We start from the raw sequence: 26,359 nt of genomic DNA on the forward strand, positions 1-26,359 counted from the left end.
AAGTCATCATGATCCAGCCAGTACTGCTTTGTGAAGAATGACAATGCTTGTTTTCTCAAGATCATAATGATTACCAACAAGCGCATACAATACACTTGTTAATCTTTACTTAAAGATAGAGGCAGATATTTCCCCTAAATTGTAAGCTCACATTTCCTTCCATTCTCCATTTCTTTTATTCATTCATCATGGAAATCTAAAATGTCAAGGGGTTAAACTAGGAAATCGCATTCGTCAGAGCAGATTGGGGTCTGCTGGCCTCAAGGCAAACCTCCTAAAATTAAATGAACATAAAACAGCAAAGGCAAAACCTTGAAACATGTATTATAATGGCGCGGTCCCATCATGCTTGCCAGTTGTTTTTTAGAATACCGAGGGGAAGGGGGGTTCTCATGCCATTATACAGGAAAATGGCTTTGGGTAACCTGTTGGGGATCCGGTCTGAAGATCGACATTGTCTAGGTCGACAATGTTTAGGTCGACCACTATAGGTCGACAGTCACTAGGTCGACATGGATGGAAGGTCGACAGGGTTTCTAGGTCGACATGTGCTAGGTCGACAGGTCTAAAGGTCGACATGAGTTTTTCAAATTTTTTTTGGGGGGGATTTTTTCATACTTAACGATCCACGTGGACTACGATTGGAACGGTAAAGTGTGCCGAGCGAAGCGGCAGCGGAGTGAAGGCACCATGCCCGAAGCATGGTGAGCGAACGCGGTGCAATATTTTGGGATCCCGGTCACTCTACGAAGAAAACGACACAAAAAAAAAATCCTCATGTCGACCTTTAGACCTGTCGACCTAGCACATGTCGACCTAGAAACCCTGTCGACCTTCCATCCATGTCGACATAGTGATTGTCGACCTATAGTGGTCGACCTAAACATTGTCGACCTAGACACTGTCGATAAAACGAACCACACCCAACCTGTTGACCAGTATTTCTATTTCAGTGATTATATCAAGCTTTGTATATCATTTGCCTATTAAGCACGTGCCTCACATGCCCAGTAGGCAGGAATGTGTACTTTTCCCACGTCTTGGAATGGGTAAGTGGTCCCTGATCTGATCTGTGTGCAGTGACATTGCCAGTACATTTCTGACATTTTTGAGTGATGGATTTTTTACAAGTCTGCTAAATCACTCAGCAGATTAGGATAACAATGCCATCATTTTATATAATTGGGGTCTAAGAGGAAATTACTGAGAAATCCCCTATCTTGGCACCACACTGAGGAGCTTGCACTGTTTCGTAAAAATGTCAGCTGTCTCTGTGAGGACATTTCATTTTACACTTCTTAAACCATTCTAAAACCTGTGTGGTATATATTTAATGATTTGTGAGCCTGCAGACTAAAGGCCAGTACTCACTGGCCGATGCGGGAGAGATGTGTGCTGAGCGTGTGGGGGGAGATGGGGGGGCCGCTCATTTCACCCAGCGGGGTGAAATGAGCGACCTGCTAGATTGTCCTGCATACAGGCCAATCTAGCACCAGCGATAGCGATGCACGGGGCTGCGCATCGCTATCGCTGTAGGGGGTACACACGGAGCGATCCTGCTTAAATTCTAAGCAATCTAGTCAGATTGCTTAGATTTTAAGCAGCGATCGCTCCATGAGTACCCCCCTTAAGAATGAAAGTGTTGCTATGGGGTCTATTTATTAAGTCATGGAGATAGATAAAGTGGATGGAGAAGCATAAAGGGATCTATGTACTAAGCCTTAGAGAAAGATAAAGTGGACAAAGATAAAATACCAACCAACCAGCTCCTGTCACTTTTCAAACACAAGCTGTAATATCACCGGAGATGATTGGTACTATATCTCCGTCCACTTTATCTCTCTCCAGTGATTAGTACATAGACACCAAAGCACCAGCTAATCGGCTCCTAACTGACAGGAGCTGATTGGCTGGTAATTCATCTCCGTCCACTTTATCTCCATCTAAGGCTTAGTACATAGACCCGTATTTCTCTATCACGTTCAAGAAGCTGCGGTTGTTCCTTCAATTCTGCCTTGTGTTCTCTTCCGTCAGGTGGTGATTTGCATACCGCAGGAAAGTGCCCAGAATTGTATAGCCTTGAATTGCCATAAGACCTAATTCAGAGATGTATGCAAACCATCTTTGATGATGGGCATGTGCAGAATGGGTCCTGCATTGTCGCACGCGGTGCCCCCTGAGCCGCAGCCTGATTGACAGGCTCTGGCTGCTTGAGGTTCGGGAGTGGGCAAAGCTGGTCAGCGTTCCTGAGAACAGACATGTCGAGGCAAGGGTTTCTACTTTTTAAAGGCATCATAATGAAGGTTTAGCCAATAGAATGTGTTTTAGAAGTGAAAAATTTCTGTAATTTGTTTTATAATATTAATAATTATTATTATTTGTATATTTTTAAGTTTTTTAGATTTTTTTGACAATTTTCAAATTGTTAGTACATCTCCAATTTTCAGTGTTCCTGTGAGAAATCATCAATGTTTTCCGATGCTTTGTTGTGATCGGGTAATTGAGTGTCCTGGTGATTTTACTGTATTAAATCTCTGAAAGTCTGCAAAAGACCACAACATATACCAAAATGTATCTTTAATCTCTCTCTTTCTCTTTCTCTTTCTCTTTCTCTTTCTCTTTCTCTCTCTCTCTCTCTCTCTCTCTCTCTCTCTCTCTCTCTCTCTCTCTCTCTCTCTCTCAGGTTTATTTATCAAGAGTTGGGTTGTAGAACTTGTCATTTCAGGTCGTGTTTTTGCTCGAGATTTAAAAGGGCAGTGCTTCTTCTTGCAAGACATGTATAGTAGAAGCATTGCCCTTTGAAATATTGGGCAGAATCACACCCCAAAATTACGGTTTTACAACCCGACTCTTGATAAGTAAAACCCTAGATATATATAATACATATTTATAAGCACACACATAAAGTAATATATTTATTTGTTATTTCTCCGGCATGGTCCACAGGTTATCCACAGGATAACAATGGGATATGATGCAGCGATAGGCGGATTTGCACCAATCTGTCAAAGCTTTCCAGCCTCCCAGCATGCAACGGGCCCGTCCATGTATTCCCGCCTCCTGGGTCAGGCAAATACATTTTTTTTTTTTTTTTTGCTGCAGCAGGAGCCGGACCATGGTACGAGGGCTGCTGGTTTTTAGCAGCCCTAAGCTTTCTTATTTTATTTTTATAGTCTTACTACTTTTCTGAGCAATCTTTCTAAACGGCGTCTTATAGTCGCTCCAACAACTCTCCGCAGACTCGCGACAATGCTTACCCACGAGTACAGTGCTGTTTCGGCGGGCGTCTGTGTCTGATATACTAGCAGGTCCAGCAGACATAACTAGTCTGTGGCCAGAGCACGGGGAGAAGGTAAGGCATCAGTTCAGCTTAGAAGGGGAATACGGACACAGCCGCACTGTTTTGGTCCCTGACACGGCTGCCACCTCGGGTGCACCTGCGCTAGGCCTTAGGGATCATAGGCTCCAGGAATAGTATGAGGCCGCGATCCCTAGGGTTGATGTCAGCAGTGGGGAGTCAGACGCTCTCTTGGTTGCCCCTCCCCCCCAGTTCATGACCAGTTTCCTCCAAGTCTACCGCCATGAACTGTTTCCTGCTTCTGTCTCAGATGCTGTACACGAAGGTGACCCAGTTGCAGCTAAGGCGGCTGTGTGACGGGTGCATCTGTGTTCATTGAGCGTCTATGTTCACTATAGGTTTATGGAGCGGTACTGTACACTAGTAGCGTCTTGATCCACTCAGCGTTCGATAACGTATTGATCAGTCCTGGAAGCGAGGTGAGTCTCCCTGTATCCCACTCTACTGAGTACGGGTAATACAGCACTAAGTCTCTATCTACCTTTTTGAGTATGAATAGTTAGATAAGTGCCTATTGCACATGAGTCTGTATACATTTACTGTTTCTTTTGCAGTGCGTCTGAATACGGTAGATCTGTTTGAACATGATTCAGTAATATGTTCTCCTACATACTTGAAATGTAGTTGTAGTTGATGATGTGTTCATATTGCTTATTGTACTAATGTATAACATGTGACTGACTGTTAGTGTGATTGCTGACTTTACTATAATCTGTCAGTTTTGTTCTATTCCGATCCTCAATGCTGGTGCATGGGTAGGGTCGGATTGTATGTCACTTTCAAAAGCTTAAAGTGATTACAGTCACAAATTGTGTAGTACACTGTGGAAGTGTTGATTATTTATCATGTCTAAGAGCAGCAAAGGTGAGGAAGATACACTCACAGCAACATCAACACTCATCATGTTTGTTTTGCAGAGCTGTGTTATCCTCTCAGCAGGGCCGGTTCAAGGGCGCTCTGCGCCCCGGGCAGGAAAAGGGGTGTGGCCTAATACAGGGGGCGTGGTCAGTCACGCCCCCTGTACATTGCTAGCGCCGCTTGAATGCTGAGCGGTGCGCGATGACGTCATCGCGCACCGCACAGCAAAAGGTCCTCTCCACGAAGGGAAACTAGATACATAGCGTCTAGTTCCCTTCGTGAAGAGGACCTTTGCTGTGCGGTGCGCGATGACGTCATCGCGCACCGCTCAGCAAAGTTACTCTCCACGAAGGGAAACTAGACGCATAGCGTCTAGTTCCCTTCACAGGAGGCGGACGGCAGCGGGCAGCGGAGGCGGACGGGGGACACAGCGGGCAGCAGTGGCGGATCTTGCCACGGTGCGGCGCCCTCCAGATGGCGCCAGCGCCCTCCGGAAGGCGGCGCCCCGGGCAAAAGTCCTGCTTGCCCGTGGCAAGATCCGCTACTGCCTCTCAGTATCTGGTTCAGGGTGGTTTGTTTGCAAATTGTTTTAGCTTTCACCAGGGGTTTTTGAAAAATACAAGGCAGATTCAGGTGCAGGTTGATCCACCTTGGGCTATGTTTGCACAGACTTTATCCAGTATAGCTGAAAGAATAATTCCTCCAACTCCTGTACCGGGGATAGGTTACACGATTAACCCTTACATGCAGCGTCCCACCTGTCGTGTATCACTTCCAGCAGCTGCCTCTCAAAAAAAACAGGCTGATAAGCCGGTGGTAAGTAAATCTTCATCCTCACAGGCTACACATGGTTCAGATGAGGATTGATCGGAGGATGAAAGCTCAATTAATTATACTTCGGCATACGAAGAGGAGGAGGAAGGTCTCATTTCAGTGGATATAGCTGAGTTAATTAAAGCAATGAAAGCCATTCTATCCTTAGAGGATTCAGCAGAGACTGTGTTAAAAACCAAGGCACCTGTCTTTAAACGTCCCAAAACAGTTAAGACTGAGTTTCCAGGGTCAGATCAGCTGACGGAAATCATGGAATAGGCTTAGGATACGCCTAATAAGAAGTTTAGAATTCCTAAGAAATGGAATTCCAATTATCCTCTTCCAGCAGGGGATTGTTTAAAAAGGGAGGTGGCTCCTAAAGTAGATACGCATGTGATTCGATTAGTGCGAAAATCTACATTACCTTTGCCTTCAACATCATTAAATGATTTCATGGATAGGAGAGTGGATGGTTTTCTAAAAAACATTTTTATTTTTCTCTGTCTGGGGCAGTCATATGGCCAGCCATGGCTTCAGCTTGGATGGCAAAGGCAGTGGCTGGTGGGGGGAGATTTTTCAATAGCATCTAGAGAACAAAAATCCCATATAGCACATATAAAACAGGCTGCAATGTTCTTGGAAGAAGCAGCATTGGATATGGATACTATTGCCTCCAGGGCATCAGCTTCAACAATAGCTGCTCATAGAGCAGTTTGGCTACGTACGTGGAAAGATGATTCAGAATCTAAGAAGGTTTTGGAATTTTTGCCCTTTTCTGGAGATATTCTTTTTGGTAAACAATTGACAAATATTTTGGAGTCAGAAGCATACTGCAAGAAAGTAAAGTTTCCTTCCACATAAAAAAATTCCGGCTTTTCGGCCCTTTCGGTCTCAAGGAAAAGCTAAAGGTAAAAGTGATAGCAGGTAGCCCCAATACAACAAGTCTGGTAAGACTAAAAAGCATTGGGCTACCAGAGGACCGGTTGGTAAAACAGATAAGCCATCAGCCTGATGGTGCGGGCCTCTACCTGGGGGATCCCAGGGTGGGGGGCCGACTTCTTCAGTTTGCACAGATCTGGCAACAGTCTACAACAGATGCCTGGGTGCAGGAAGCGGTATCTCTAGGTTATGCTTTTGCCTTCAAGAAGCACCCTCCTCAAAGTTTTTTTTTTTTTTGTACCAGCCCGTCTCGGGTAGAGACGAAGGCCAGGGCTTTGCAAGAGGCAGTTAAGAAATTGCTTCAGTCAGAAGTAGTCATTCCAGTTCTTTATGCACAACAAGGACAGGGGTTTTACTCCAGCCTGTTTTAAGTTCAGAAGCCAAATGGGTCATTTTGGCGCATTCTCAATTTCAAAGTGCTGAACAAATACATTTGGGTACCTCGGTTTCACATGGAAACTTTACGTTCCATCATTTTGGCCATGGAGCCAGGGGATTATATGATATCCCTGGAAATACAGGATTCTTACCTATATGTTCCTATAGCACTGTCCCATCAGTGCTATCTCAAGTTCGCTATTCTCCAATACACTCCATTCAGGCAAGCAAATGGGCTCTACACCCGGAGGTTTTCCAGACTCTAGTAGACAAGTGGGGGTTGCCAGAGGTAGATCTCATGGCGTCCCGTCTGAACAACAAAGTTCTCGCATATGGGTCAAGAACAAAGGATCCCAGAGCGATCTCTGTGGATGCACTGTCGGTGAGATGGGACTTTCATCTGGCTTATGTGTTTCCTCCAATCACCTGATTACCCAGGGTAGTGAGAAAGATAAAGCAAGGGAAAGGTGCCGTGATACTAATAGCTCCGGCTTGGCCCAGAAGGCATTGGTACACAGATCTGCAGAGAATGTCGATGGATGCTCCACTCCTGCTCCCTCAATGTCCAGATCTACTGATGCAGGGTCCTTGTTATCACTGACATCTGGAGCGACTGTTTTTGATGGCGTGGCTCTTGAAACCTCTATCCTGAAGTCAAGAGGATTCTCACAACAGATAATTCAAACTATGCTCAGAGCAAGGAAACCTTCCTCAGCTCGCATTTATCACCGAATATGGCAAACCTGTATTCATTGGTGCAGTGAACGGAAAGTGGACCCTAAGTGTTTCAGAGTTTCCAGGGTCTTAACATTCCTTCAGGCAGGAATGGATAAAGGTTTGAAGGTGGCTTCCTTGAGAGTGCAAGTGTCAGCATTGACTGTATGGTTCCAAAAGAAAATGCCAACTTACAGGATGTGCATACTTTTTTCCGAGGAATGCTGCACATTCAACCTCCTTTTGTTCCTCCTACGTTGCCTTGGTACTTAAGTCTAGTTCTGTAAGCCCTTCAAGTTGCCCCATTAGAACCACTTAATAAAGTGGATCTTAAATGGTTGACAGCTAAAGTTCTCTTTCTACTGGCTATGGCATCAGCTAGAAGAGTATCAGATTTAGGGGCATTATCATGTCGTTCCCCATTTCTGATTTATTTATTTTTTTATCAAGATAAAACAGTTCTCAGAACTAGATCTGGGTATCTTCCGGAGGTGAGGTCTAAATTCCACCTTAATGAAGAAATTGTAGTCCCTGCTTTCCAGGTACCGGGCCTTTCTGCGGGAGATGCATTGCTGGACGTGGTCCGTGCATTAAGGATCTCAATGGTCCTCCACCCCTACTCACAATCTCGGCCACTCCCTCGACCTTGTCTTCACCCACTGATGTAATCTCTCTGATTACTCAAACTCTTTCTTCCTTCCCTCGCTCTGACCACCATCTACTTTCTTTCACCCTCTCATCTTCTCCTCTCCTCTCCACGCCCAGACCCAACATCACAAGACTCTGGTCTCTCAACCCTGCTATCCTGTCCTCCCAAGAGACCTTCCTCTCTCCTCTCTCCACTATGATTTGTCCCAACCAGGCAGCTTCCTTCTATAACCCTTCTCTTACCGCTGCTCTTGACTCTGTACCCCCCCCCCCCCCCTCTCCTCTGTCCTCCTCCGCCGCTCCAAAACCCAACCCTGGCACACCAAACTAACACTATTCCTACAAAAATGTTCACGCTCCGCAGAACGCTCCTGGAGGAGATCTCACTCTCTGGTAGACTTCCTCCATTTCAAGTTTATTCTCTCTTCCTACAGCTCTGCTCTTTCTCTCCCCAAGCATTCCTTTTTCCAAGCACTCATCTCTTCTCAGTCCTCCAGTCCACGCCATCTCTTTGAAACTTTCAACACTCTCCTTTGCCCCCCCTCCTCCCTCACTGACACTGACTTTGCCTTCTTCTTTATTTCCAAAATTGAGGATATCCAAAATAACATCTCCCGTCACCCCTCTGCTGCCCCCCTGCCCCCATCATCCCTCCCCTCCATCTATCCCACCCTGTCCTGCTTCCATCCCACCTCAGAGAAGGAAGTCCACTCCCTCATCTTATCCCCCCCCCCATCAACCTGCCCCATGTCCCATCCCCTCCCTTCTTCTCGGCTCCCCCCCCCCCCCCCCCACTGCCTCCTCCCACCTTGCTCACCTCTTTATCCTATCGCTCTCTCCCGGCATCTTTCCCTCACCATTCAAACATGCTCTGGTCTCACCTATTCACAAAAAAAAAAAAAAAACTTGACCGTTCATCACTCACTAGCTACCGCCCCATCTCTCTTCTCCCATTCGCCTCCAAACTACTTGAACGACTGGTCTACAGCCGTCTCACAAGCTACCTCCATGACAACTCCATCCTTGATCCACTACAATCTGGCTTTCGCCCACTCCACTCCACCGAGACTGCCCTGGTGAAAGTCACCAATGACCTGCTTTCGGCCAAATCCAAGGGCTACTTCTCTCTGATCATCATTCTGGACCTCTCTGCTGCCTTTGACACTGTGGATCATCCTCTCCTCTGCACACTTCAAAACGTTGGCCTCTCTAGCATCGTCCTTGACTGGTTTACCTCTTACCTCACTAACCGCTTCTTCTCTGTGTTTGCCTCCGGAACCACCTCACACCCCTCCATCCTTCCTGTTGGTGTCCCTCAGGGTTCTGTCCTAGGCCCCCTTCTATTCTCCCTGTACACCTCTTCCCTGGGTACGCTCATTAACTCCTTTGGCCTTCAATACCACCTCTATGCTGATGACACACAACTCTACCTGTCATCTCCTGATCTGTCCCCCTCTGTCCTCTATCAGGTCTCCAACTGCCTCTCTGCCATCTCCTCCTGGATGTCTGAGTGCTCTCTGAAGCTCAACATGTACAAAACTGAACTCATTATCTTTCCCCCAGCCAGAGCAACACCCCCTACAAATATCTCTATCACTGTTGACAACACAATCATCTCTCCCGTTCCCCAACTCCGCTGCCAGGGCGTCACTCTTGACTCCTCCCTCTCCTTTGCACCGTACATCCAAGCTCTAGTGTAATCCTGACAGTTCCAGCTACGCAACATTGCTCACATCAGGCCATTTCTCTCCCAGAGTGCAACTAAACTTATCATCCACTCACTGGTCATCTCACAACTCGACTACTGCAATGTTCTCCTCACTGGCCTCACTTGCTCCCATCTCGCTCCCCTCCAATCTGTCCTCAACTCCACAGCTAGGCTCATCTTCCACTCCCGCCGCTCCACATCTGTCTTCGACAAAATCTACACTGGCTCCCATTCCCCTACAGAATCCTCTTCAAACTCCGCACCCTCACATACAAGGCCATCTCTAATGCCACTGCTCCCTACATCTCCAACCTCCTCTCCCTTCATACTCCCTCCCGCCCACTACGGTCTGCCGATGATGTCGCCACTCCTCTTCCCTGGTCACTGCTTCCCATGCACGAGTTCAAGATTTTGCCCGTGTTGCACCCCTTCAGTGGGATGCGCTCCCCCGCTCCATTAGACTCTCCCCGACCTTGCAAAGCTTCAAACAGGCACTGAAAACCCACCTATTTATCAAAGCGTACCCCTCCGATGCATAACCTAGTCCTTAGGCTGCTCCTCCATTCCTCTGCCCCATGCCTTGAACATCTCTACTTTGCTTGCATACTGATATCAGGCTTCCTCCCGCTTGCTTGCACCTCATGTCATCTGTCTGTCGCCTATCCCCACTAGATTGTTAGCTCTTCAGAGTACTGCCCTCTTTCCTCTTGTTGTGAAAGCCCTCTTCTTGACACATTTCACTCGCAGCTCTCTCCTACTCAGCGACCATCTTTACCTGCTTTTTCTCCTACTGGTAAAGGCTCATCTCTATCTATGGCCGCAAACCCCAAGTAGTACAGTGATTACTCCCTCGCTACTTACATCTAAGCTGTATTATGTTTTGAGAATTGTGGTGCTCTTTGTTACCTGTACTCTATTTTTGTTATTTATTTACTGTAATGCTAAGTTTTGTCTCTCTGTACTGTCCTTTGTACAGCACTGTGAAACACTTGTGGTGCCCTATAAATAAAATGTAATAATAATAATAATAATACGTGGATCGTATCAGTGCCATCAGAAAGACAGATTTTCTTTTCATTCTGTACGGATTTCACAAGAGAGGATGGCCTGCTGATAATCAGACACTGGCAAGATGGCTTCAGATGACGATTTCAGAAGCATATTCTCAAGCTGATCTCCCTGTTCCGGCTAATGTCTCTGCTCACTCTACTCATAAGGTAGGTCCATCATGGGCAGCACAATGTGGTGCTTCAGCAGAACAGATATGTAAGGCAGCCACATGGTCTTCCATTAACACATTCATTAGACATTATGCCATGGATACCTTTGCCTCTCATGACGCTGAATTCGGGCAAAGGATTCTCCTGTCCAGTCAGGAGCGTCCCCACCACTAAATTGCTTTGGGAAATCCCATTGTTATCCTGTGGATAACCTGTGGACCCTGCCGGAGAAATATACGTTATGGTAAGAACTTACCGTTGATAACGGTATTTCTCCTAAGTCCACAGGGATCCCACCCTGACGCACCTGATTTGAGGATCCTTTTACTCACTAACCTCTTCCTTCTTGTACGGAAGGGTGTGCATGTGTGTTCTTATCACCTGATTAGGGCTATCTATGATGCTCCTGCCTTGATCTTTGGAATACAACTGATTTGCTTGAGCCAGGAGGTGGAGATATATGGCCGACCTGTTGCATGCTGGGAGGCCGGAAAGCTTTGACCGATTGGTGCAAATCTGCTGTCGCTTCATCATATTCCATTGTTATCCTGTGGACTTAGGAGGAATACCGTTATCAGCGGTAAGTTCTTACCATAACGTATATTTGTTACCAGTTATTTATATAGCGCACACATATTCTGCAGCACTTTACAGAGAATATTTGGCCATTCACATCAGTCCCTGCCCCAGTGGAACTTACAATATATATACCCTATCACATGTACACATACACACACATTTACACTAGGGTTATTTTTATTTTTTTTGTTGGAAGCCAATTAACCTACCAGTCTATTTTTGGATTGTGTATCTGCCACTGAAGGGGCATATCTGGCACTGTGGGGGCATGTGTATCTGACACTGTGGGGGCATATGTGTATCTGACACTCTGGGGGCAATGTGTATCTGGCACTGTGGGGGCATATATGGCACTACTGTGGGAATTTGTGCATCTGGCACCATGGGACATTTGTACATCTGGCACTGTAGGAGCATATCTGGCACGGTGAGGGCATATCTGGCACTGTGGGAGCATATGTGTATCTGGCACTATTGGTGTCATAAGTGTATCTGGCCCCCCATATGTATATCATGCCCCCATTTTCATTGGCCACGCCCCATGTGGCATTTGGCCACACCCATTTTTTCGGCACGCACACAGTACCTATAAGACATTTTTTCTACTAGCACCACTGTGCACCACCATCACTTTGCATCCAGTTTCGGACCTGTATTGTGCATGTGCAGCTTATGCGCTGTGTCTGTGGTGAGTGATTGCCTCTCCGGTTACAACAGTAGCACATAGGCCACTAGCTCCCGCCCCTGTGTGTTGCTTGATAAATTTGATAGTATAACAGCTCCCATACAAACCTATGGGGCTACATTCACAAATGGCAATGGACGGACCACGTCCTATATCGGAGATATGTGCTGCGTCCCCCTCCTTGTACATCCAGGAGATATTTGGCTTTTGTGTGGATCCCCTTGAAAATGTTTTGAGGGGATTTCCTGCAAAATAACATTAGTTTATATATACCTATGTATCTAGGAGCATGGGCCTGAGATACACCTTGTTTAGTGTGTGCCTTTCATATGTGTATTGATGCAATGCAGTTGTGTCTTCTACTATTGCCATCTTGGAGTGTTTGTGGTTTTGCCCAACAATTCCAGGTATTTCTGATGTGACCTAACTGCACGAAAGTGTCTGAGGTGCTGAAAGTCTCTTAAGTAAATTATGGTCCATAAAAAACTTAGATCATTTCTAACGTCCTATTATCGTCTCTTCCCCAAACCCAACTATACCCAGTGGCGTCAGAAGGCGGCTGCAGCTCTTCTGCAGTGACAGGAGCCGAGTGCTGCAGTGCAGGGATGATTATTAATCATTGATGGTTTGTGGCCATGAGTACCAGATGGTTTCCCTCCATCGATGGCACAGCATAAACAAAATGTATTTGTTTTTTATTTGCAAGGTGTCGGGACACGGAGCATAGCTCCGCCCCTGACACTGCTCTACTCCGCCCCTGTTTTTTATTGGTCCGCGGCTAAGCCAGCACATTTCAGTGGTGGCCATCGAGTGGTGCTAACCATCGATGGTTTGCCATAGATGGTTTATGTACCATCGATGATTATCACCGATGGTGTCATCTATGGCAACCATCGATGGACAGCCCACGATGGCCATCTCTACTGCAGTGTGATAATCTCCTGCAGCACTTGGCTCCTGTCACAGATAAGATCCAGCACTGCACGCTGCCCAGTCTCCGGGGGCAGCCAGCATCTTCAGGGAAGCTGTACACGCCCCCAGAGCAAAGGAGAAGAGATCCTGTGAGGCCACGCCCTTTAAATTAGGACACACCCCTTTTCAGGCGCCCGCGGCTTTGGCGGGCTGAGCGGGGGGTGTAATAATATAGAGTGCGCATCGGTTGTCACCATACCCGCTGACGCCTCTGCTATTCTGCTATACCTCACCTATTTCTCATTAAAATTACTGAACGGAATCTGAACCTTCATCAGCAGACAGAGAAAGAATGTTATCCTGTGCTATTGTAGCCTGCTTGTGGTCACCTGTTGTAGAGCTTTTGTAGGAACAGATACTAGTGAGGCCTCAGTTTTGATTAGGTTTGTGTTGAAAGATGAGTCCAGGAAGCAGGATTGTCTTTTTTTCCTGTTCCATGCTTGGTGAACAAACAATGTAATATACGGTCAGTCTAGTCTTGATAAAGTACTGTGGTTGAATAAAAACAAAAACAGTTTGATGTTTAATATTGCATACAGTAGATCTTAATTTACTTCACAAATTTTGAAAAAATTTCTTCTTTCACTTGGCTACAGTATGTCTGAGAATTATTACAGCACTTTCTTTGAAAACCAATATGACTAACGTTGTACGCCTTCTAAAACATATGTATGAACATACTCAACAGCTTTGAAGGTGATATCTCCATATTCTTTACATTTGCCTATAAGATACTTTGCTTTAATTAGAACAGACTAGAAATTCTGCTCGAAAAGCAGAATGACTGTTGGCAGATTAATGGAGCTGTTCATGAAGCAGTGAAAAGAAAAGTGAGCCTGTAGAAAAGTTGCCCATGGCAACCAATCAGTGTTGAGGTAAAAATTTTAAAGTGCAGTCTATCAAATTATACATAGCAGCAGATAGGTTGCCATGGGTAACTTCTCCACTAGCTCACTTCTTCACACTTCTCACTGCTTCATGAGTAGACCCCTTTATGTGTTGTTTATAAAACACATACCATCGAAAATTGATGGATTTGTAGATTAAATCATCAGATAAGTAAATATGTGTTTTGTTTGAAACTGAATTTATTGCATATCAATTTGTACTGTTATACACTCAATATAATATTGATGTAATTCACTAAAAATTTAATGATTACTCTTCTTTTTTTTTTTTTTTTTTCCTTCTTCAGGATTTTGCACTGGTAGACTAACCAGAAATAACCACAAATCAATGAAGACTCTTCAAGAATTTTAAATAAAAAAAGCAAATCCCCCTCTTAGCGATGTCTTCACTTGGCAATGCAATAGAGAGATGGAGTATAAGAAGCACAAGTGGCAATTTAGATCTCAGGCATCAGCTGATTTCAGGCGACTGCCAAAGCAGGTCGTCAGCAGTCAAATCTATGGCTGCCATAGTGGACTCTGCATACAGTTCATTTTCTGGTAGCTCCTATGTTACAGATTATCAGTCTTCATTCCAACATGGCAGTTGTCATGTGAACGAGGAACAGGTTTCTTACATGGACTCTGAGTATGTCAAAGCTATTTATAATCCCAGTGCAATAGACCAAAGTCATTTGCAACAGAACTTGTATTGTGAGGATGGTTCATCGAAGGACGATTTGTCTGGGAGAATTACTAGTTTGAAAACTGGTAACTCACAGCTTACTTCTGATGAGCGTCACTCACCACCGATGAGGCTGGATAAATACACCACCTTTCAGCAATTAGACCAGTCTGCTATTAAGAATGGCTCTGCTGATCATGTTAGTCACAAGACTAAGAGGAGTCCCATAAGCAGTAGCAACCTTTCTTCACCTGACCACAAATTAAGCCGCCAGTATGGTCAATGCCACAGCCCTACGTGGGTTAGGGATTCAGTACATGGAGAATGGGACCAATCATCTACACCCTGTAAAATGGAAAGAGAGGACAGTCCTCATTTCCCAAGTTCTTCATTTCTGCCTCTTGCTGAGGATGTGGCTACAATGTGTGAAGTTAGTTACAGTAGTGATGAAAACAATCACCTTTCCCAAATGAACAAATTAAATAAAGACCGTTTTAAGCAAATAGATTTACAAACAAGAAAACACCTCACTCTGAAAAGAGAAGATCAGAATCCAAAGGATCACTTTAATTATTTTACAGACAATTACCTAAATGAATGTGCAACCACCAAAAGTACAAGACACTCTCTGACAGAGTTTGTGTCAGAGAGACTCCGTGTGTATGAGATTGAAAGTAGTTCTTGGAAGCCAGCGAAGGAAACTAATTGTTATGATTATGAAGGAACAAAGAGTGAAGAAGTAGAGGACCTGGCACTAAATGAACAGCACAAAGAACAATACCCATCACTGCCCCAGAACATGACTGACACAGATTGTAATAAGCTTGGACAATGGGATAGCAAATCCAAACGTCCTCATACAAGAACCAGCCAAACAATATACAGTAGGGCTACTGAAGATTTTTGTGAACAGTCTTCAAAAGCAGTGAATTATGACAACCTTGATGAAGTTCCTAAATCTCACAACGTTAGAAAAGATGCAACCATAAAACCTATTCCTCTGTTGTCCCATCAACAAGAGCAAACTGTACCCCAAAGTTCTAACTTTTGTGAACTACTTAGTGACAAGATTACCAAAGCATCAACCCCAATGCTTTATCATCTGGCTGGAGGAAGGAACAACGCTTTTGTTACAATAAACAACGCAAATCAGACTAAAGAACTAGATGCAAATAATGAATCCAAAACACTTCGGAGAACAAGTCCTTTTTCTATACCACAGGCAGATGAGCCAATTAAACATCTTCATAAAACTAAAAGCCAGTCACAACTGGCTGAAAAGTGTCTTGATGACTGTAGTGATGGTGAGGCACCAGAGAGCCTAACTTCCTCAGCTGAGGAGAGTTTTATGCACGATTATAGGGAAAAACTTAAGGTTGCCCAGAAAAAAGTCTTGAGAGAAACCTCTTTTAAGAGAAAGGACTTGCAGATGAGTTTGCCTGTTAGGTTAAAATTAAATCCCTCTAAAAGGCCTTCAATAGATCATATACGAACGTATTCTTTATCTGGCGCAAATGAAGATGCTAAATTTCTACAGCCAAAAGTTTTAGCAGACAAGAGCTGCAAAAAGGAGGAGCCCGAAAAGTCCACCGTTTCCCGAATAGGAGGAAGAAAAAGACTGTCGAAGGAGCAAAGGAAGTTATGTTATTCAGAACCAGAAAAACTCGACCATCTTGGTGTTTGTAACACTGGCTTTGCATGGAATAGTGAGGGGTCAGGTAAAAATAAATCCGATGATCATTATAGGATGAAGTCATTAGACAAAGAACGAACTCTTTCATCTTCAAATCTTTCAAAGACGGAGCTAAAGCAAATCCAACACAATGCACTTGTTGAGTATATGGAGCGAAAAGCAAGCCAAAGGCCCAGTAGTATTCACCAGGCTCAAGTGCAGAACACATCCGGAATCCAGTCCTTTGCAGAGTGGAAATGCATGACAAATGAAACAGTATGTAACAATGTTACTCAAAAATATCACCACAGGAGATCGGCCGGAGCCTCCTCTTCTTATGATGCTACAGTCACTTGGAATGACAGACAGCTAAAGACTTCTTCATTCGGAGACTCTGCACTGTCAGTGGACAAAACTGTGAATGGCAAATATAAAACTCACTTTGACCCATGTACATTAGAGAACAGTAAATGTTATTCTGGAGATAATTTCACATCTATTTGCAAAAAACGATCCAAGTCGATGAACCATCCTCAGGTAATGTATGGCACTAACCAAAGGTGTGCAAGATGCATCCATGTTTTGTATTTTAAATTGCTTTTCCGCAGGCTCATTACTTTTTTTTAATTTTGTTTGTCCCGATGTCCAGTCATGTTTTTTAATCATATTTGCAACTCCTTAGTTCCACCATTATAAGGCGCTTCATCTTAATTACAAATAATGAAAGAAATTTGAAGACTTGTTTTAAAATAAAAGGTTAAAACGTGATTGATTTATTAGTTGCTAGCGTGCTATTGGTTTGCAGAGTTTGCTGTAAATTGCATATTGACCGTTGTTTCGAGGCAGAACCCACTGGTGAAGAGTCCCTGTTTTACAGTAATTTCACATTTCTGTGTATAAAGGAAAGCTGAAATATTTTTGTTTTATACGGCACTTTTAAACAGTTTTACATAAAAAAAATTAAACTGCGTATTTGGACGGATCAGTAATTGCCCACAAGTAGAGATGAGCCAAATGCCAACACAACTCTGAGCAAATCAGGTTACATCACAAAGCTGCAAAATTCCAGGGATTTCACTCAGTTTTGTTTCTCAATTTCAGGGAATGTTCGTATTGTAAATATTAATTCTGCAGAACTTTTTACCCATAAATAGAACTGGGATAATGACAGTCAGTCAGTGCATTCTGTGGTGTGGCCGAGATAGGACTAAATCAGGCCTAATTCCACCATGGACTGTGCATATTCATCTCTACCCATTCAAGTAGATTTTCAGTGGTTATATATGTATGTGTATATATATATATATATATATATATATATATATATATATACTGTTCCACGAGGGCACAGCACTCCAGACGACTTGTGTGAACAAATGACAGGTAAGCCTGAGGACAATGTACAATACATTGAAACGTTGCTGATCAATTGCCGTCTGTCATTTGTTCACACAAGTCGTCTGGAGTGCTGTGCCCTCGTGGAACAGTGTATTACTTTATACAGTACGGGCAATACTGAAGTTGTTGATGGGAGAGCTGGTACCTTTGTAGTATATATATATATATATATATATATGGACAAAAACAAAAGTTCTCTTGGGGAGCTTTACCACCACAGATATACTTATATAATTATAAAATCATTTATTAAAAAACATGTATACTTTTATAACATGAATCACAAGATCACATATGTCATATGAGCAATACATTCATTTCTGATTGTCTGTTATACATGATGTTTTCAATCATTAGATGAAATACTTATTCCTCAGCATGAGAAAGTATGAATGATCAGTTCACTGTTTTTACGGAAAACGCACAATCGTTGAAACCCAACGCGTTTCGTCCCTTAGGACTTCACCAGGGGTGCAAATCTGGGTGGTTCAATAAAAAATATATATATCAAACAGTGTCCCTTCACATATATTTCAACTTCATGAAACCACTTCATTATTTAATAAAATTTTACCTGCTTTATATACAAAACAAATCACATAGAAATGCAAAGAAGGGAGGATATACTGAAAAAAAGGTAAGGAGAACATCGGAGGAGGAGGAAAAACATATGGAGTGTAAAGTAAGGATTGGATCCCTACTGAATGGTTCAAATTTAAATACCAAATATATACCATATAACTATATAGTTCAGTACACATCAATTAATGAACAGTTTACATAATGACCAAGGATGGCATCTAGTGCACGTGATACTTAATTGATTAAATGAAGTAATTGTACATACCAAAGAATGGGTTCACCAAAGGGAATACAAACAGAGCATGAATTCACTGAGAGTGTATTCCTAGGAATACACTCTCAGTGAATTCATGCTCTGTTTGTATTCCCTTTGGTGAACCCATTCTTTGGTATGTACAATTACTTCATTTAATCAATTAAGTATCACGTGCACTAGATGCCATCCTTGGTCATTATGTAAACTGCATAAATACAAACAGAGCATAAATGCATAAATACAAACAGAGCATGAATTCACTGAGAGTGTATTCCTAGGAATACACTCTCAGTGAATTCATGCTATGTTTGTATTCCCTTTGGTGAACCCATTCTTTGGTATGTACAATTACTTCATTTAATCAATTAAGTATCACGTGCACTAGATGCCATCCTTGGTCATTATGTAAACTGTTCATTAATTGATGTGTACTGAACTATATAGTTATATGGTATATATTTGGTATTTAAATTTGAACCATTGAGTAGGGATCCAATCCTTATTTTACACTTCATATGTTTTTCCTCCTCCTCCGATGTTCTCCTTACCTTTTTTTTCAGTATATCCTCCCTTCTTTGCATTTCTATGTGATTTGTTTTGTATATAAAGCAGGTAAAATTTTATTAAATAATGAAGTGGTTTCATGAAGTTGAAATATATGTGAAGGGACACTGTTTGATATATATATTTTTTATTGAACCACCCAGATTTGCACCCCTGATGAAGTCCTAAGGGACGAAACGCGTTGGGTTTCAACGATTGTGCGTTTTCCGTAAAAACAGTGAACTGATCATTCATACTTTCTCATGCTGAGGAATAAGTATTTCATCTAATGATTGAAAACATCATGTATAACAGACAATCAGAAATGAATGTATTGCTCATATGACATATGTGATCTTGTGATTCATGTTATAAAAGTATACATGTTTTTTAATAAATGATTTTATCATTATATAAGTATATCTGTGGTGGTAAAGCTCCCCAAGAGAACTTTTGTTTTTGTCCATTCTATGTGCAGTACTCCTTCTGACAGGGGGTACCTCTCAGTGGTTTGAGCTATTAGACTATAGCGCAATTAAGGGGTCTTAAGTTTTTCTGTTTTTTATATATATATATATATAATCTGCCATCAGAAATTTCGGGGCCCGGGACTGACAAAATAGGCAGCCCCCCCCCCTGTATAATAGCACCAGTTAACACGTGTGTGTGTGTGTGTGTGTGTGTGTGTGTGTGTGTGTGTGTGTGTGTGTGTGTGTGTGTGTGTGTGTATTATATACACACATGCATGCATGCATACATACATGTGCGATGTCCATAGGGCCCGGGATTCTGATGCCTGCTCGCCTCCATCCCCGCTGTTCTGCTGCTCTCCATCCTCCTGCAGCTGAGGTCTCCTCTAGTATCTTGAATAACTGTCTCCTCTGTGGCAGCGGCCATTTTGGGATGGAAGTTTTCAATACAGAGCTACTGGAGGGTCGGAGGACAGCGGCAGAACAGCGGGGACGACCGTGGGACGTCGGCGGCGGGCAGGTGGCTGCATGAGCATCCCGAGCCCTGTCTCTGTCAGAGAGGCTGGGCCCGGGACAGCTGTGCCCCCAGAACCCCTGTGTGTGTGTGTGTGTGTGTGTGTGTGTGTGTGTGTGTGTGTGTGTGTGTGTGTGTGTGTGTGTATGTATGTATGTATGTATGTGTGTGTGTGTATTATATACACACACATGCATGCATGCATGCATACATACATGTGCGATGTCCATAGGGCCCGGGATTCTGATGCCTGCTCGCCTCCATCCCCGCTGTTCTGCTGCTCTCCATCCTCCTGCAGCTGAGGTCTCCTCTAGTATCTTGAATAACGGTCTCCTCTGTGGCAGCGGCCATTTTGGGATGGAAGTTTTCAATACAGAGCTACTGGAGGGTCGGAGGACAGCGGCAGAACAGTGGGGACGACCGCGGGACGTCGGCGGGCGGGCAGGTGGCTGCATGAGCATCCCGAGCCCTCTCTCTGTCGGAGAGGCTGGGCCCGAGACAGCTGTGCCCCCAGAACCCCCCTGTGTATGTATGTGTGTGTGTGTATGTATGTATGTATGTATGTATGTATGTATGTGTATATATATATATATATATATATATATAATATATGTATGTATATTATGATTTATGTGCAACTCACTGCTTTTTTCCAATGCCACTGGATGTTGGATTTCAGCACACAGCTAGATCATGTTCATTCTGTAGTGGATGAGAAGATACAGTATAGCATTGATGGGGAACTGGAAGCTTGGTGTATGCTATATTACATATTCTACATATTTTGTAGCACTCATGGCACCATGAGCTAGGCATTCAGAGACAGCTGGTTTGGCTAGTCATAAATAGCACAGATGATTGCGAATAAATAGGTACATCTTGGCTCAGCGTCTGTCTGTGCTGCAAGGCGAAGCCTCTTAAATTTGTGTGATGTCACTGTGATTACAGCTGTTCCGAGATCAGCTATGTGCCAAATTGCAGATTACTGCCTCTGATAGACTAGCTATCTGCACCATTTTTAAAAATAAACCATATGTATGCAATTACCAGCACATAGTTGGCACTAGATAAGCATAGCTTTGTAATCTATATTCATGGTATCTTTTTTTTTAAATGAGCAGCCCCCCCCCCTTTATTTATTTTAAGTTAAAACTAATAATACGTACATTGCTGTAATGAAGCATATGCACAGCTTCCAGTGCCCAAATACCTATTCCTGCTGTAATGGCGAATTTCCTGTAATGGATGAGTGTGAAATAAGAATTAACCTTATCTGTCACAGGTGCAGTTGTTCTACAACCATATAGAAGAAGCCAATGCTATCAGTCTTCCCCTATGCCCCAAAATGCTTCAGTTATATCAAACAAACAAACACACTGAAAAACAGCACTTGTAGTAACCTTGTATCAAAATATATTAATATAAAGGAATGTGTCAGATAGTTATAATTTAAACTATTTCAAAAAGCCATATAGCCCACATACATTTTTTTAAAATAAATATTATATTTTAAATGTTTAAAAATGTAGTTTAAAAATCAGTAATAATTGACTTATCTATCCTCCACATGAATGAGTGCACACCTGCAGCTCTTCCTTGTAATTAATCTCTGTTGCAATAAACTATCTGCAGCCTGTGGAAATAAAAATGTGTTACCTTAAATGGTATATTTCTGAGCTACAGGTCCATATCCAGCTTTAGGAGAGTCCTCCAGTTCAATTGCTGACTTGTATACTTTGCAGACTTGAGCTCCTGGTTATCAAAGTGGAATAGTTTTACGTTCCATATGTTGAAATTTGCTTGTAGCAGCTCCGTGGCATCGCCATCCCCAGCTGTCACTTTACTTGCAAACAGAAAGAGGCATCTTTAAGTGGATTCCCAAATGGTCCAGTCATAAGTTTACAAGTCTCTGGTATTTATCTTACGCGTTTCTTGACTCTACATATGATTTCATCCGAGAGAACACGGTTCCACTGAAGCATGACAGGGAGCTGTGAATTCTGGGAAAAATGCACTGGATCTGTTGCAGAGCATAAAATGTAAAACTCAAACTTAATTTTTAATTCCTGCTATGGACAGTGGAAGCTTAAACCAGGATTTGTTTTTGATAAGACTTCTTAAATAAAGGAATACTTCAATAAAGGAAGAAAATTGAGGGGAATAGTGCATCTAATGGGGCATACATTGCAGTAGATACATTCTGCTTAGTGTGGATAGAGACATATATGTTGGCAGGATATTGAATTTAATTGTAAATTTAATTTGAGAAATTTGTTGAAAGAAGGATACTAGTTAAAGAACAGAAGCGATCTTTTTAAGCTATGTGCAGCGGAGGGCGTGCTAAGGTGATGTGACTCACCGTGTATCATGTAAGCTGGTCCAGGGGATCCATCAGGCTTGTCTATTCTTCCAGGAGTCCGGGAGAGCTCCCCAAAAATGTAGCGTCTCGGAATTTCCGGGGAAGCAGGCAAATATGCATGTTATCTATATCCATTTACATACAAATGTCCAGGCTAACCTCTTGAAACCACCTTGAAACACAAGGGATAAGCTACTAACGCTTCCCCCTGTAATTAATTCCCCCCCACGCTCATATACAAGCAGCGGGTAGAACAGTGGATATCCCTGAGCATCACATATGGGCCCTCATTCCGAGTTGTTCGCTCGCAAGCTGCTTTTAGCAGCTTTGCACACGCTAAGCCGCCGCCTACTGGGAGTGAATCTTAGCTTATCAAAATTGCGAACGAAAGATTAGCAAAATTGCGAATAGACACTTCTTAGCAGTTTCTGAGTAGCTCCACACTTACTCGGCAACTGCGATCAGTTCAGTCAGTTTCGTTCCTGGTTTGACGTCACAAACACTCCCAGCATTCGCCCAGACACTCCTCCATTTCTCCAGCCACTCCCGCGTTTTTCCCAGAAACGGTAGCGTTTTTTCGCACACACCCATAAAACGGCCAGTTTCCGCCCAGAAACACCCACTTCCTGTCAATCACATTACGATCACCAGAACGAAGAAAAAACCTCAGAATGCCGTGAGTAAAATACCTAACTGCATAGCAAATTTACTTGGCGCAGTCGCACTGCGGACATTGCGCATGCGCATTAGCGACTAATCGCTCCGTTGCGAGAAAAATATAACGAACGAACAACTCGGAATGACCCCCATTGTGCTGCTGCTCTACGTCACTAATTGGCTGTGGGCACGGTGTTCCAATGACAACATCGTGAGTCTTTTCACAGCATACTAATGACCCAAAATTAGATGGGAGAAGGGCTGTGTGGAGAACTATATTATGTGTAACAGGTGATACTGCTGGAAGGGAAAAGCACTACAGGGAAAGATAGTTTGGCAAAATCAGATACAGCAAATGCCAGAGGTTGTCTAAAGTGGACATTAGAACATGAATATCTACATTATTTATGTTTCTGATTTTAGCTGCAATGTACTGTAAGGTAGATGCTATTATAAATCTAAAAGTCAGTTTCCAATTTAGTTAATGTGAATAGATTTGTTTGATCAGTGCAACGATGGGCCATAGACATCAGAGATGGTTCCCAATAATAAATACAGAACCATCTGATAGTGTAATAAGTTAAAACAGACACTGTGTATAAAGAGGAGAGAGATGTTGTAGGTTTGTTGTTATAGTATCCACTGTAATCAGTGCTCGGTCTCCTCTGATGTTCATATACGGGCTGAACTTGCTCCACGTCCCAAGTCCCCAAAGTTTCTCTTGGGTCACTGGCCAAATCTGCTGAAGCTCAGATACAATCAAGAAATGATTTTGGATAGTAAAATGTAAACTTGCCTGATATAACTGTGAGGCTATCCAGAAATGCTTAATACACATTTTTTCCACCGTTTCAGCAATAGATGCCTCCTGCATGAATATCAGACCCCCATTGAAAACGCCATTTTCCATCAGCAGCCCAAAATAAAGACACTGCAACATTGCTGATATAACTGAAACATTTCTGTTAACACACTTGTATGAGTGCTAGTATTAACATACATGTATGCTTAGCGTTCATTTTAACATCCTGCACTGCACCTTATCAGTGAGGGGGGCATATTTTAATTTTTAAGGGAAACACTTTATACGTGATATATTGCTGCAGTGGCTGTAGTGATACGTCTGAAATTTTGCCCTTCGAAATTAAAATATCCCCCCCTCACTGATTAGGTGCAGGGTGCTAGACTGAACACTGTGAGCCAGATGTTATGATGGGATGTAGTCAGTTTACCTCCAATCAAAATACCGACGTTCAAAATCCCGACACCAATTGACCGATGGTCAAAATCCCGACAAGGTAAAAATACCGACATGGACAAAATACCGACATTTAAAATACCGACAAGGTCAAAATACCGATATGTAAAATGCCGACAGGTCAAAATACCGACATGAGTTTTTCATGATTTTTTTCATTGAAACCGACTTGTTCATACTTTACCATCCCAGTGGACCTGGAGGGGGTATATAATAGTGTGCCGAGCGCAGCGAGGCACCGTGCCCGAAGCATGGCAAGCGCAGCGAGCCATGCGAGGGGACGCGGTACACTTTATATGGTGTCCATGTTGATTTATGTCGACATACACACAAAAAAACATAAAATAATGCATGTCGGTATTTTGACCTGTCGGCATTTTACATGTCGGTATTTTGACCTTGTCGGTATTTTAAATGTCGGTATTTTGTCCATGTCAGTATTTTGACCGTGTCGGTATTTTGACCATCGGTCAATTGGTGTCGGGATTTTGAACGTCGGTATTTTGATTGGAGGTATTTCATACCGATCCCGTTATGATGACCAAGATCGCTGGAAGTGCTAGATGCCGGCAGATCTTGGATGCTTTTATAAAGGGGCAATCACTTACAAGGCGAAGATCAGCTGGCATCTTGCGGTCTCGGGCGTCATTGCATCCGGCCATATATGCTCACAAATAGGTGATCTTAACATTTTAAACCATTTCTTATCTTTCAGGTATCACATTTTTTTTTATGTACAACTTTGTTATACCCCTTTCACACAGATGTGAAATTACCGGGTGAAGAAGATCCAGCCAGTAATTTAACAATTAACACTGGTCCTTTTTCTGTGTCATAGGGTCAATCCAGGTTGAAATTCCCGGGACTTCGACCCAGGAATTTACCAGGGTTGGAGACCTGGGAATTTCAACTTGGGTTGACCTTTTCACACAGATGAAATACCCGTGTTGATCTGCAAATTACCGGGTAGAAATTGTTGACCCGGTAATTTGCTTCTCTGTGTGAAAGAGGGATCAGGCAGAGCCCGGCAAAAGGACCCGGGATTGAAATGCTGGTTAAAAGCCGTGACTTTCAGACATTTCTATCTGAAAGTGGTATAATTGTAGTACAGTAGAGTCCAGACCAATAAACCAGGGGCAGCGTAATTTAGCCCACAATACATCTAGAGAGAGACACGTTTCCCTGTAGCGTTCCACCATAGTGCGCATTCCTAGTGCTGCCCAGGGGGCATTCTATTCTTCATCTTCACATCCCTTCCCCTCATGTCACCATTAATCTCAACAACCACTTTTGATGACATTAGCCAAATAAATAACCAAAACAGTTTTTATGTAATCATGTCTGTATCAGTGAAGAGACATACTGATTAGTTGCCAGTGTTTCTCTCTGCAGGGTGAAGTTAGATTTTCTGCCACCCAGGGCAAAGACTCCGGACCCCCACTTAACAAGTTCAGCATTGTATCTTTCATTACTAGGTTGAAAGAAAAGCTTTATTCTTGCCAAATTCCATCACAAAGAAACCACTTATACACCTGCAGTAAACACCTCAGATGTCATGTCAAAGGAAACAATGATAACAAAAGTTTTATGTACATTTGGGAGACCAACCTGGAACTTTGGCCCTGACTTGGGTGAAAACCAGATGGTTTACGTACAAATCTGATAATAGGTGTCCTGCAATCACACTCGCAGTGTCCGACAGTCTGCGTCCGTTTGGGGGGAGGGTGGGGGGTTGGCGGAGAGAGGGCGGCACCAGCTAGCATTTCCAAAATGGGGGAGTGCTGCCCCTGTTTTCAGGGTCTACGGACACAGGTTTCCCCTGACCTAATTTCCGGAGCTGCGGCGGCCAGTCTACCTAATCTGAAGGCTACTCAGCCAGCCGATGATCCCACAGAGTGATCCAATGATGCATCCTTGAACACAGCAGCAGATCACTCATGCAGGAAGCAGGAAGCATCTATTTACACCAGACGCCTCTTACTGCATTATCATATGATTGCTGTGTCCATGAATTCAGCAGCGATGCTAACAGTAACCACATCGGAATCGGGGCCTTTGAGTTGTTTGAGCAGTAATATGAGGCAGTACGGATGGTGTAATGGTTAGCATTACTGCCTCACAGCACTGAGGTCATGGGTTCAATTCCCACCATGGCCCTAACTGTGTGGAGTTTATATATTCTCCCCGTACTTGCGTGGGTTTCCTC

General features: G+C 43.4%; 1 protein-coding gene across 3 annotated transcripts in view; it reads left to right on the plus strand.

The window, feature by feature from the left end:
• Positions 1 to 26,359, plus strand: part of SHROOM1 (shroom family member 1) — a 240,837-nt gene that overhangs the window by 104,690 nt on the left and 109,788 nt on the right. For all 3 annotated transcript variants that reach the window (XM_063928169.1, XM_063928168.1, XM_063928167.1), the window contains one exon: positions 14,068 to 16,653. In XM_063928169.1, the coding sequence (XP_063784239.1) occupies positions 14,161 to 16,653 (2,493 nt within the window). In that variant the 5' untranslated portion in view covers positions 14,068 to 14,160. The remainder of the gene's footprint in view (positions 1 to 14,067; positions 16,654 to 26,359) is intronic.

Source organism: Pseudophryne corroboree, chromosome 6, assembly GCF_028390025.1.
Source record: "Pseudophryne corroboree isolate aPseCor3 chromosome 6, aPseCor3.hap2, whole genome shotgun sequence".
In the NCBI taxonomy this organism is placed as follows: domain Eukaryota; kingdom Metazoa; phylum Chordata; class Amphibia; order Anura; family Myobatrachidae; genus Pseudophryne; species Pseudophryne corroboree.